This window comes from Lithobates pipiens, unplaced genomic scaffold (genome assembly GCF_037356315.1).
Source record: "Lithobates pipiens isolate NorthernLeopardFrog02 unplaced genomic scaffold, aLitPip1_a1.2 Scaffold_13, whole genome shotgun sequence".
Taxonomy (NCBI): domain Eukaryota; kingdom Metazoa; phylum Chordata; class Amphibia; order Anura; family Ranidae; genus Lithobates; species Lithobates pipiens.
In genome coordinates this window covers 461,715,250-461,730,121 of record NW_027507718.1, presented here as the reverse complement: position 1 = coordinate 461,730,121, position 14,872 = coordinate 461,715,250, and the positions used below count along the sequence as shown (strand labels likewise).

Below are 14,872 nucleotides of genomic sequence, written 5' to 3'. Positions count from 1 at the left end.
AAAAAAAAAACATTTAACTAAAGGCTGTAATGTAACAAACTAGGCAAAAAGCCAAGGGGGTGAATACTTTTGCAAGGCACTGTATTTAATAGACTAGGTAGTGCACTTCATTGTCATGTTTGGTTTTAAAGGTTTTGTACCTTATTAGAGCAGCAGCCCGTCAAAACACTTAATCATTTATTCATATAGATTCAGTCACAAGGAGACCACACATTAAAATGAAATAGTTTATTTTTCAAAGTTTATCAGATTTGGCACATATAATCCTAGCACGGGCATAAAGATTTGATAGAGATGTAATGACACATCGTATTTCTAAAGAGAGTATTTGGCCAGGTCTATCAGATTAAAGAATTCAATGGGCAGTGTGGTCATACTATGGTGCCTTTTGTACTGCTCAGTCTTATTAAAGGCACACACTGAGCGATTGCTGCAGCGAACAAGAGGGAAGATTAAGAAAATGGAGGTCAATACAAGGGCTGTGTGACCCAAAATCTATTTCTGTGAATTTAATTAAGGTTTCAGCTAATTACATTCTCATTGACAAAAACTGTAAAAAAAAAGGCGATCAGATTTGCCTTTAGGAAAGGTCTTCCATTACCTAGCATTGGTGTTGGGAGTTCTTAATGAAATGTAAACACTGACCTCTCTCCTCTTTGTGGGTATGAATAATGAGATCAGGAAGCATAATTGTGCTGTATATCATTTAGAACAAGGAAGCAGTCAATGACAAGCAGCACTAATAAATATCAGCTACATTACACTAACATTCAATCTGTTGTGTCCACACATTAAGGAACTTAGTGCTTCTCCATAGCAGCATATAGCATCCAGTAAGTTTCCCCTGCTAGACCTCTTATAGGTATGAATAAAACATGGGCAGCTACATAAAAGTCTGCAGGGCTTCATACTGTAATGCTCAGTGAATCCATTGTGTGAACAGGAATCACATAGAACTTTTTCAACTACAGTTCCTCCAATGTTTTCTAGGGGCACCTTGAGCAATCAGCAATTTCTGACTCTGCGGTAAGTAATTAATGACATTGATAATCTTTTTAGATATCTACAACGGGGGCTCTCTTTTCACCGACCACCAATGTAAGGGGCATTCCACCCACTGACCATCAACTAAAGGTGCATTTTCCCCCACTGACCACTAGTGAATGGAACCCTTCTACTGACCACCAGTGAAGGGGGCCATTCTCCCAAAGACCACAAATTGAAAAAAAAAAAAAAAAAGTGTCTCTTCCTTACTGACCACCAATGTAGAAGGAGCATTTCTCAACTGATCAGCAACGTGAGGAACTAGGGATGCACCGATACCAGTTTTTATGACCACGTACGAGTACAGATACTTTCTCAAGTACTCGCTGATACCAATTACCACCATCTATTTTGCCCTTGGATGCATTAATTTTTTAATTTTTTTTATACACAACGCCAAGCCCACCTGCCTCTGCTCCAGTGGTGTAGCAGTAGAGCACCTGCCAAAGCTTCTGCCGTCTGGATGTAACGTCTCACACTGCTGCAACATTATCCTTCATCTTTTTCCATAACGGCAGCAGTTATACCGAGTTCATATACGTGCAGTCCGGTTTTGACAGTAGCCCCCTCTGGTGCAACTTTGTTCAGTGGTTCAGGTGCAAATTGTCAAACTATAGGACAATGGAAATCGCACCAAAACCATGCCAGACTGGACTCTTTAAAAATGAGTGCGGCCAGCCTGCACATATGTGAACAAGCTCCATTGAAAAGGCTGCAAGTTCACATCATGTGAATCAGAGGAGATTCAAAACAAATCCAATTTGCACATATGTGAACCAGGTCTTACAGTCTGTGGACTTGAAGGTATTGGTTTTAATATCGGAGCATTTGCACAAATGCTTAGTATCAGTATTGGTGCAACGCTATTAGGAACATTGCAATTTTTTACTGTGACCCTTTCTTTTCTGGCCAATAATATAGATTTTTTATTATTAATATATTAAGTTATTTTGTCATGTAGAGCAGTCCCAGATGTTATATACTCCAAGTATGCCACATTACTTATTCTGTTATTATACAGGATTTATATAGGGCCAACAGTTTGTGCAGTGCTTTACAATATAAAGGGGGACAGTACAATTAGAACACAGTTCAATACAGATGGAATAGGAGGGCCCTGCTTGTGGAGCTTATAATCGCTTGTTTATCGTGATGTACTATGCATGACCTGGAGATACAGTAATTATTAGATGGGGGATACCCAATATGTGGTCAAGGATTCCACCAAAGTCTGGTGTGGAAAGTCAGGCCAGTGTTTCGTGGTTGGCATGTGGTAATGTAGCACTGAGTGGCAGAGTCTCAAAATTCTGTTCCTTCCATCTTCAGCCAACAGACCTTAATTATTTTCATACATTCACTGTTAAACAACTACTTTGTCTTTACACGAATGTTATGATAAATTTGTTAATGAGCACCATGAAATGAACTGCAACATGTATTCACATCAAACGAATACGGACAAAACATCAAACCTCAGTAGCTATGCAAGAATCTTTATGCAACAATCTGAATATTTGATATGAATATAAGGCACTCAAGCTTCATTAGTGTTAAAGCGCACAAAAAAAAAATATAGGATCTGTACAATATGGTCTGTATGGGAAGTGCACAGTCCCCCAAAATGCACTGGCCAGTTTTACTGAATTATAAAATAATAAATAAAACATCACCCTCACCACCATCTTCTTCTGGGATCCCATCTGGAGGCTGCTGACTCTTTGGGTTTGGGCACTAGGCCCATCTCCTCTTTAGTGAATGGAATAACAGTAGTGTTCCCCTTGACTCTTGGGATATGCACATTACATATCCCATGAGGCAACAGGGCACTGACATTCGCCTAGGTGATTTGAGATTTGGGGGGGGGGGGGGGGGGGAGGGGGCACGGAACAGAATCCGCAATGTGTGTGATGTTGGAGAGGAGCAGAGTTATTTTTAAGGGTGAAGGTCGGCATTCACTCATTAAAAATGAATTTTGACTTCAAGACCATTTGTGTGACGCATGTATTGCTTCTTCAACACTTGGATTCTACCCAAGTTTCCCCCTTAGGGGTGTCTTATTATGAAAAGCTTACCAGAGCTAGCGAGCGCCAAAAATGTCACTCTTAACCATGGAGGACTAACATCTCATAAGGTCCAATGCCTTACAGCTACATCCAGATAGGCAGCATCCCTCAAATCAATTAAAATCTAAGGTGTCTATGTAGGGCTGGATTGTATCTTTAGGACTAGCTGCTGCGTGTATACCTGAACAAGTAAAGTCCAGTGTAAATGAGCTTTGGAGCTCTGCTGCTGATTTGGTTTGTAAAGCATTCTTTACAAAGATGTGGAATGCAGTGTTTGAATTTCGAGTTGGATTTAATAGAGCCGTGTACACTTGTTTTTATAGTTGCTTCATTTCCCCAGAAAAGTCATTGTGAATAGATTCCAAACATGTACCTCATTCGTCTCAAATCAATCTCACACTGACGAATACTAGGCCTTTATCTGCATCTGACTTGCTTTCATAATGCATGTGCACTAGGTCTATGCAACTCTTACTTTGGGTTACAGTACGTCTGGTACAATTCTAACAGGTAAAGTGATAAGCAGAATAGGGTAGACTGACATTTTCTTGGCAAGTTACCTCGTCTCTTGGCTTGGGCCACCATCTCCTCATACTCCTGTCGGTGCTTCTGGGCTTCCTCTGCTGGTTTGGCTGGAAGGTTTCTATAGAAGTCAAAATTATGCTTGGTTACCCTAGGTAGGTCTCAAAATACTGACGTGCGATTATGTTCATACCTACCTGATAATGACTCAACAGTATATACAATAAGTAACCATATTAGAGTGACAGAACTACCACTTAGTGAAGGCTAGGAACCCAACACCATCATACATGGCATAAAACGAAGATTGTCAAGGACTAACCACTAAACAAAACAAATTATAAACACATTGCTATAATATTTAGATTCGATAAAGGGGATGATGTTGGAAGTAATAAAGTTAGTGATTTATAGCAGAGCACTAGGACATAGTATTAACCAACAACTGCAATGTACTGTGCAAGCCAACAGCATTCTAAACAAGCAGTCTGCTCGGGTACTAGCAATTTTTCCTCATCATAAAACCCAGTCACATACACGAATACATCCCAGCAATCCAATCTATGTTCATAAATCCATCAAAAATTCACAACATCATATCCTTCAGTGGTAAATGTAAATTCCAGTTTGTAGAGCTGCAGTCAGTGATGGAAGATGAATGTTATAAATCAATGCCCCGTTCAGAGGCCCAGGAAGCCAGATATAAAATTTACCTAATACAGTATATCATTTTTCTCTGTGCCTCACGAACTCTCAATCTGTGTTGCTAACAGCAACTATATTCCCCCTTTCCTTCTTCCATACCACAGGGTGAGATTGAAAGGGAGAATCAAATTGACCACTATGGGTATTGCAGAAAGCAGCTCTTATAAAAACACAAACTATGATAAATGAAGCCTACTGTATCTTACCTGCTAGTAAATAAAAAATATGTTTGACAAAAATTTAACTGTGTAGCAATAAACAATGTACGAAGGTTTATTTACCAAGACAAAGACTACCCTATTAAGTTTCATACAGTTTTACTTTAAATCCCCCCTAACCCACTTCATAGCCATTTCCTAAAACCCCCAAAATTCCAGCTCCTCCTAGACCGTTCCCGTGTTCCGGTCTAGGAAGCTGCTATCTGCTGCTGCAATAGTCTTCTGGGCAGGCATTTCTTTTGCATATAAGGGGAGTCTCTATGCATTCCTATGGTGAGGCTGTCATATCTTGGAATGCAAAAGTGATTGTCCTTCCATAGGAACGAATGAAGATTAGTATGTGCAAAACAAAAAAACAAAGTCCAGCTGGGAGACTTATGCAGCAGTATACAAAAGTACAGTTACCCTTTAAAATCTGAGGTGGAGGGTCACATTCAGTTCTTTGCTGCTGCACTACAAACACTTCCCCAGGTCTTCTTCAATTAAAAAACATTACTAGTACAGAAAAACACTGGCTGATTGAGCATCCCCTTCAAAACAGTGCTGCCGCTTTGATCCCCAATGCGGTCTGTACACAGTGTAGGGAAGAGGCTGTTGGATGAATTCATTTTGGAGGCATGCCTACATTAATAGCGACTGAGCTCCTAGCAGTTGCCCCTGCAAGAATTTTACAAGCCTTATGTTGTTGCAGGGAGTAATGTCGTTTCTCAATACAAGTAGAAGAAAAAATATTGCTGAGACTTTCTCTAGAAAGGTGGGCATGAATAAAGAGCAAAATCTGGACAAACACTTAAGATGTTGGAGCGATAATAAGGGAGCAAAGTTGTCTATGATCACACCATCTAAAAACATTAAAACATAATTAAAAAGAACCAAGAATAAAGTCTACCTTTCCCAACTTCTGCCTTTAGAGCATAATATTTACCAACATTTGATGCCATTCAGCTCCTGAACTTAGGGCTAGAACATTCTTGGAAAAAGATGCATTTCAAGATCTAAATTACCCCAACACACTAAGGCCCCATTCACACCTGAGTGTTTTGTAGCGTGAAGCCTGAAGCTACTCAACGCTGGAGGGAAAAAAAAAAAAAAAAAAATCAGTTATTTTATATGGAAATGGTTCACATCTCCACTCCAAAACGCCTGAAGCTCAAACAAGTTCTGGAGCTTCTTTTTAGGCAGATAACAGGCGTTTTTCTTCTTTTTATGTTGGTGACCATTTGACCTGTACAAAATTATGGCAAAAAAAAACGCAGGACTTTGCGCCTAAAAACGATATGCTCAGGCCTAAAGGGAGCCTAAAGGAAAATTGTCCAATGCCAAACTGGACATATTTTCAAATAAGACACTTTTTGAACCAACCACAATACATAGACAACCATACCCATGCACCCTCACATCATTTGAGACCCTATGTTCCTCACTAGACCCAAACCCCCACTTGACAGCAATAGTATCTTCTGGTATGACCCAATCAACATCTAAGGATCCATCCTATTCCTGGGAATGGGAAGGTGAGGGTGAAGGTGAACTTATTTAAAACTTTACAGCTGAAGAATGGGCAAATCAGCAACATATCGTTAAAATGACCCATTAACGTGAACATTCAGGAGACAAATGAACTCAAGTCTCATTTGGTACTGAACCCCCACAGTGCTACATCACATAATCAATAGATATCCCAAGTAAGCGATGGAGATGTTAAACTGAAGGGCACCCTTGTCCACATATTACTATAATATTATGAATAACTGACATCTCATTACCCTTTTTACCAAACCCCATTCTTATTACGGTAAACCACACAACTATGACCATGATATACCATAAACATTCATGTATACCACACTTAATTACCACATACCACACATTCATGTATACCACACGCTTAATGCAGCAAAAATCCCTAATTACCCAGTAGTGAAAAAGTCACAACACCCACCTTTTACTCGGAAGTGGCTATACTGAATTATTTCAATCTACACCATGAAGAATTAGCTCACATAAAGATAAGAGTCTGCTTTCTCTATACCTGGGCCAGGTGGCATCTTCTGAAATACACTTCAACATACCAACATATAATGTTCTCTCCTCTCTAACCATCTAAGCCAGACCTACCATAAGCCATTGGTTGGCAAATGCAAACACACTGCTTATCCGATACTTGAACACCTGCTACCTAGACACCCGGTAGATTGTCACCTAACCTTTGCAGATACTTACAGATGTACACAGTACATGTTGGGATGCCTTGGTCTCCAAAGTCCTCCCCAGAGCCTCTCCCATAACCTCTGACCCACTCAATGACCCCCCTCTCTCCAAATTACCACAACTACATACACAAAATATTCACTATAGCCAACCACGTGACCAGAATTACCCACCACCCCCTCCTGTCCCCATATACCCCATTAGCTAGTTCCCCCAGATATCACACCCTTGTATCTACGCGGATTCCCCAATTTTTCCCAGCAGACTAACACTAACACTTGTAAGCGCCCTTTGTTGGGCCTTACCTAAAGAGCCTAGTGCGGTGGAAGTAAAGGAACTTATGTCCCCATTCCCCCCCCCAGGACAGCTGTATCCCACGGAATAGATATTTTACCTTTATTCTCACAAAGTCTTCCTGCAATGTAACATCTCGGAAGATAAAACAATCGTACCAACCCTGCTAAACCTTGCAGTTTACGCAACAGTTCCCTTCTGTACCATGCTACAAAATGGTATGGTCTATTAAAAATGGCCAAAATGCCATTTAGCAAATAAATAAAAAAAAGGGAGGAAGAGGAATATTTGCCAACAATAACCCTAATAACTGTTGGAAAAAGTAGAAAATAAAAAAGACTTACGCTGGTCGGTCTTCCAGGATCAGAGCTGTGGTGGACAGTGGCTCAAACACCAAACTTTTCCTCACATTCTGCTTTGGAGAAGGAGACTTTGAAGCTCGTCCTACTCTCTCTTCATATTCCTGGTAAGAAGATACACAAAAGTGATTGTAGTCATTGCTGCTCGATGGGAGTATGTACTTTTTTTTAATCATAAACAGAAAACACAGAGCCACAGAATGCTGTATGATCATATTTACAACTACGTGGAACTAAATATTTGCTAGAATATTGAAAACATTTAGGATGTCAAGACAAAATGCAAAAAAAAAAAAATAATAAATCTATATGGTAGATTTGGAGATCTGGAATACATTCTTCTTCCCCCATGTTCTATCCCTGAAAAGTACAGAAACCATCTGTTGATCTGCCAGCAATGCATTCAGGTCTTGTTGTGGGTTGGCATCACAAAGCATTTTTTTTTATTTTTTATTTTTTTTAGACTGAATGGTGTGAATCCTACCCAGTTTTTCTTTTCTGCAACACTGCTCTAACCCACCATTTATGCCATTCTCTAACATGGCGCTAATTCGATTTCTTGGGAAAAGACAAGTGTGCACAGGGCAGTTCTGAATGTTATATGGTTAAGGTTTTTTTATTTTTGATTTATCAAACTAAAATAACAAAAACACTTTCAATGGTATATCCAACAGAAGAAAGTGTACAGTAACAAATCAGTTTATTCATGAGGACCGCATACATTTAAAAATCAAAATTTAGCTTTTCATTTTTTATGTTTTTTTAAAAGTACACAATGCCTCTTCCATAATAAAAGCATCTTGCCTTCCTGCTCACAAGCTTCGTATGGAATATAATAATGAGCAAGAACAGCTCAGTGTACATTTGCCTTTGTGCCAGGATGAATCTATTCCTGCGCACATGTACAGGAGTTCAGTCATTCACAGGCTGGTCAATCACAGTGGCTGAAGATGCCCATCCCAGATGAAGACTGGGTGAAGATGGCACAAGGAAGGGAGCTCCTGGAGGGGGAGGAGAGTATAGCAAACTTTAGTTCCGCTTAAACATACATGTCATATCTTAATTTAAAAATCTTATGGTTGGCACGAGAATCAGTTTGGGCTTAATGCATAAATCATGTCTGAGAGGAAATCGTTTTAGTCTTTGGTTGGCTGTAATTGACTAGCTGGTTTTAATACACTGCTGTTAAACACACTAAGTAATATACTAATATATTACTAGTACTAGTACTAATATAATAGAAAATAAAACAAATTGACTTCATTTTTAATTAAATAAGGGGCATTAGATAGAACAGAGCCCTTTACAGCATGGCACGTAATTCCTCTATCACAGTGGTACACATTACTCTCTGGGTACTTCTAACATATCCAAGGCCTTCTACAAAACTGGGCAGGCTAGTTTAAGTAAGGCAGAGTTCACACCAACTATGTTGCATTTTACACAGGTTAAAACGCACTTGTGTGGACATTTTTTTTTTTAAAGACTTTGCTGTTCCTTTTTAATACCAAAGCAGAGGACAAATTGCTTTATTTTGTAATGTGAAGCGTCTAAATGCAGCATGTCCAATTTTTCTGGCTACAGCTTTGGGCCTGTCTAACACTGACCAATGCACACAAGCCCTTATGGTTAAGAAAAGGGGCTCGTTTAAGAAACAAAATGTATAACATACAAAAGAAATATTTGGTATACAGTTTGCTATGATAGAATACAAAAAAATGGCGAGCTTCTTGGGTGAAGCAAATGGCAAGCTTCTTGGGTGAAGCAAATGGCAAGCTTCTTGGGTGAAGCAAATAGTGGGCTTTTTGGTGGTGTAAAAAGTGGGCTTCTTGGGTGAAGTAAATAGCGGGCATATTGTAAATAGTGGGCTTCTTGGATGGTGTAAATATGAAACAAACAAATTTGATTTGTTGCTCACAGCAGCGAACAGGGTTGTCCTACCCCTGAGGCCAATTGAAGAGGATACCCCAGGCAGCATGGTGGGGTACGGCTGTGAGGCAGAGCATCCATACCGGTCACTCTATCCTCAGTGCAGCTCAGTAACACTTAGCTTGGTAAAAACACAGGCAGGAGCAGCAGCCAAGCTTCTTCAGTGATTAAGATGAAGGCTCAACGTCACCAAGCACAGTGCTGCCAGCCACGGCACCTGCCTAAGTGCAAGGCCAAGCAGCTGGGCAGGAAACTCAGCTGCACTTTTAACAGGCTGAGCATCACTGAGAGAATATCTGTGTTCTTTGCATGTGTTGCAGGGTTACCAGTAAGCATTGTTCCCAGTCATCTGATTACTACAGAATACCTCCCCCTATGTCATGGAGATGAAGAAAAAGGGAGGAGGTGGCAATTGGTTCCACTAGATTTTAGTTAGGGGTATCAGATTTTAAGGGGGCTGAATACAAATGCATGGCACACTTTTCAGATATTTATTTGTAAAAAATTGAAAAACATTTATAATTTTCCATCTAATTCACAATTATCTGCCACTTTGTGTTGGTCTATCACAAAAAAAAAAAAAAATATTTATGTTTTTGGTCATAACATGATAAAACGTGGAAACTGTCAAGGGGTATGAATACTTTTTCAAGGCACTGCAAATACCTGTAATAAATAATTGTGTGGTCACTGTCATACAAAATTTCATTCTCTTATAAACTGATCAGCCATAATATGACCACCCACCTATTATTGAGTGGATCCCCTTTTGCCCCACTTTTTATGTCAAAACAGCCCTGACCCATCAAGGCATGGACTCCACTAGACTTCTACAGGTAGGCGATTATATCTGGCACCAAGCCATCAGTAGCAGATCCTGCAAGTTCGCGGCTCCAGCCAATCACCGTGCTGGAGCCGCGATACCCGAAAGTGACCCCCGGGAGTCATGTCACCGGCCGATGCTGTGTACGGGCACCGCAGCGAGGGTGTCGATCTTAGGTGAGTATTAAATAATGAGCTAGTATGCTATGCATACTAGCTCATTAGGCCTTTGTCTTGCAGGTGTTATTTTTTTTTTTTTTTAAGTGGGTTTACAACCACTTTAATGAACTCTGGCTGACCAAACCCGTCTGACGATTTTTCGTCCTTGGACCACTTGTGGTAGATTTCACCACTGCAGATGCGGAACATCCCACCACAGCTGCAGTTTTGGAGTTGCTCTGACCAGGTCATCTAGCCCTTACACTTTGGGCCTTGTCAAAGTCACTCAAATCCTTTTGCATGTCCGTTTTTTTTCTGCTTTCAAAACTTCACTTGCTGCCTAATATATACTTTACTCACTTCCAGATGACATTGTAGTGAGATACAGCGTATTATTCAGTTTACCTGGCAGTGGCCATAATGTTATGGCTGATTGGTGTACAGCAGGGATATGCAATTAGCGGACCTCCAGCTGTTGAAAAACTACAAGTCCCATCATACCTCTGCCTCTGGGTGTCATGCTTGTAGCTGCCAGAGTCTTGTTATGCCTCATGGGATTTGTAGTTCTGCAACAGCTGGAGGTCCGCTAATTACATATCCTTGGTGTAGAGAAAACAAGGAATGCGGAAACATGAGGATTTCACCAACGTTATGACCCTTTGGGAGGGGCAGGAACACAAACTGCTGCAGGGAAAATCTTGTCAGCGCAATCTTTGACCGAGGACAAAAGCCAGCTCTTTTAAAATCATCCACAGGTAACCCCCATCCCCCCCCCCCCGACCTTAAAAAACTGGAATGTCAGTTTTAGATGGATTACTTGTAACTTGGTGTCATGGAGGTTATGCACTAAAAAAAAAAAAAAAAAAAAAAAAAAAAAACTGCATGGTGCAGCTCTGCATATAAACTAGGGTTGCACCGATGCCAATATTAAAGTGGTTCTAAAGGCAGAAAGTTTATCTTCGTGCAGTCGATGCATCCAGATAAAAAAATCTTTACTGTGCAGCAGTCCCCCCAATACTCCCCCATCTCGATTTAGCGATGTTGCACGATAGCCTCTGCTGTCCGGGACTCTCCCTCCTGATTGGCTGAGAAACAGCAAGGGGCACCACTGGCTCCCGCTGTCAGTCAATGAGCCTACAGTGGGCAGGGCTGCAGCTCCATGTCATGTGAATGGACACACAGAGCAGCGTCACTGGTCAGGTGCCCCCATGGCAAGCTGCTTGCTGTGGGGGCAGGAGGAAGGGGACAGGTGTGCCAGTGAGGAACCAGAGAAGAGGAGGATCTGGGCTGCTCTGTGCAAAACCACTGCACAGAGGAGGCAAGTAGAAATATATATATATATATATATATATATTTTTTTTTTACAAAAATAAATGAACATTAAAGTTTAATATCATTTTAAGCATTTGCACCTGTACTCATTCTCTGATACCTGAAACCAAATACCTTTGCAGTGCGATTTGACCCCATATAAAATGGGCTCAAAACGCTGAGAATTGCTTGCGATTTGAGCAGGAATTCATGCGATTCCTGTCCGAATCACATGTGGCTTCCCCCATGCGCCTGAGAGAACCCAGTCTTGTCATACTAACTTCAGCCTGGGTTCACACAGGAGCAGTGAGTGGGAAACCGCATGCGATTCAGACAGAAATCGTGTACAAATTTCTGCAGTGCAAATTGAGCCCATTTATTTTGTATGGGCTTGATTTGCACAGCAAAGGTATTGGCGAATACTTGAGCACAATATCAGTACACCTACACCTTCCAGGTTTTAGCCCTGGTTCACACCAGTGCAGCTTTGAAATCCTGCTTCTTCAGCGCGATTTAAAAGCCACATATCACTGCGATTTGCACTGCTGATTTCATTGTGGCTTGCCACTTCATTTAACAGAAGTCAATGCAAGTCGTAATGAAATCAGTAAAGAGTAGTGCAGTAACCGTTTTCATAATCACCAACAGTCGCAGCAATATGAAAGGTTCCATTGCCTGCAATGGGGTGTGAATTGTCATGCGATTTGTAACTGTCAAATCGCATGACAAGTCGCACCAGTGTGAAAAAGGGATTAATGTCAAAGCCTAAAAATGGAACAAGCTGAAGAAGCGGATTGGCTGCCATGCACAGCTGAACCAGATTCTGTGTGCAACAAGTATAGCATCTCCCCCATATAATTTACATCCAATTATTAATTAAGAATCAGCAGAAATGCACCGCAAAAAAACAAAACGAAAAAAAAAAAAAACATTGTTTTTTAAACTCTTACTTCTGTAGAAAACCTAAAAAAGTAGCGCAGACTATCAGTCATAAAAACTTGCATAATAGCAGGCTATGCATAGAACACATTTACATAAGAAGCAAAGAAGATTGTATTGCTGTGCCTTTGACTATTTCTTTTTTCTTCCTTAGCAAGATATGAGTTTCCAATGATGCAGCTTTGTAAGGCAGCCCATAAAAACAGTCATCCAAAGAACAAGAAAATGCATAATTTTTATGTGTCACTTGGCTAGGCTAGCTACAGTGACCGAAAAGCAACAAATGAGTCAGCACACCCATAAAAACGAATGATAAAAAAAAGGCAAGCAATATATTCAAATGTTATGGTGATTGGCTGATTAGTAATTTTTGTTACCAAGCAGTTGAACAGGTGTACCTAATAAAGTGGCAGTTGAGTGTATAACCTATATTGATTATACAACTGTATGTTTAAAATAAGGAGTTCATCAGATCTATACAAAGCCTTCACAAAATTAATGTCCAGATTTTTATAAACTAACAATATACAGTTTGATATACTGTAAACAATATTATATATATATATATATATATATATATATATATATATATATATATATATATATATATATATATATATATATATATATATATATATATATATATATATATATATATATATATATACATACATACACACACACACACATACATATACACACACAAATATAAAACCAGAAAAGATGTCCAGCATGAACAAAGTAATAAAAAGAATGATTTGGAAGTTTAAGCCACAGGCAAATTCCATGCAATTATATTGAAATATGGTGAATTATTACACGGCGGTAAACTAAGTAATGTATGCATTAAAGACGCCCTTGCACAGAGCAAGGATGGAAGGTGTACACGAGAAACGTACAGAGATGTGCATTTACATCCCACAAGGTCACCAGGAATAAGGGGATCCTACACTTGGCAAGGCTACTACATGCATTATGCCATGGCAAAGGGCTCTCCCTAGCAAGTACTATTGCAGCAAGGCATTCCGGTGATGCTGCACATTTGGTACTCACCATGAAAGCTGCAATTCCTCAGAGACACAGAATCTGCTGCCCCATCCTGACTTGCATCACACATCAGGGCCCTGTGGCTGCAGAGTACCAGCCCACAGCTGCCATCCAGCAGGGAAGTCCAGGCCAAGCTAGCACAACATGCCTGGGTGATGCCGGGTTCCCCTCAGAGGGCCATCACGTGCATCTCTGCTGTCAGCTCCTTTCTTCAAGGAGCACCGAGGGCTGGGACATGGCAGGGCTGGCTGCAACAGCCATTTCAATCAGCTGCAGATGGAATACACCCAATCAACACAATCCAGCCTCCGCTCTCATGCCTTGCTACAGAGCGTAATGAGAGCAGCATCAATAGCAGCCTGTGTCTCTCTGGGCTCAGGTTTCCTTATGGATGCTCACCAACCCCTCCCAAGGCTCTGCATAACTTTTACGAGCATTGCCTGATAATGCACAGAAAAAAGAAAAACACACTGCGGGAATTCATCAAAACTGGAGCAGCTGTGCATGGCAACCAATCAGCTTTTATCTTTTAGCCCTGGATCACACTGGAGCATTTTGACATGTGATTTGACATGTAAAAATCGGCAGCCATTGTCGTCAGTGGCACCGTTGTAATTGGTGTGATTCCGCATCTTGCGGCGCTGCACAGATTTCCAAACGTAGTTTCTGTACTACTTTTTGTTTTTTCGGGCTGGAATTTACATTGACAACCCGCACAGATACCTCTGAAATCATTTCCGAAATTGGGACGGACATGCAGGAGTGAAATCGTGCCAGTTCAGCTAAACTCGCACGGCTTTATTCCCGCAGCTCAGCGTGAACCTGGGCTTATAGTCTCAAAGCTCAACTGAACAAGATCAAGATAAAAGCCAACTGGGCTGCCATCAGGGTCATCGGGAGGGGGGGGGGGGGGGGCTGAAGCCCCGAATGTGACCCTGTAAAGCCCAGAGTCTCAGCTCTGCAGGTTCTCCATTGTTGGCCCCGAGCGCAGCGGCAACCGCCAGGACCAATCTGATCTCGAGCGCCACTGAGTGTGGCCGAGTGCCATAGCAGGTCCTGCCTTCTGGAGCCTGCAACACCTATGATGGACGTCCCACTGGTTCAATGCTGGGACCGCGGGACGTGCGACGTCCATCATAGGCGCTGCAGGCTTCAGAAGGCAGGAATTACAAAGCAGCCGCTGTGCTACATCACCGCTCGGGCGGCCCGCTCTCCTCTTCTCCTCCTCCTCCTGACTGCCTGGCTGGCT

General features: G+C 41.2%; 1 protein-coding gene across 5 annotated transcripts in view; it reads right to left on the bottom strand.

Moving 5' to 3' along the window:
- The window catches only part of TBC1D14 (TBC1 domain family member 14), a 199,422-nt gene that overhangs the window by 46,472 nt on the left and 138,078 nt on the right, over positions 1-14,872 (bottom strand). For 4 of the 5 annotated variants that reach the window (XM_077477824.1, XM_077477825.1, XM_077477826.1 and 1 more), the window contains 2 exons: positions 7,402-7,520; positions 3,668-3,750 (listed from right to left, as the gene is read on the bottom strand). In XM_077477824.1, the coding sequence (XP_077333950.1) occupies positions 3,668-3,750; positions 7,402-7,520 (202 nt within the window). Of the gene's footprint in view, positions 1-3,667; positions 3,751-7,401; positions 7,521-13,629; positions 13,878-14,872 lie in introns of those variants that run through there. The other variant, XM_077477828.1, reaches the window with a different exon arrangement.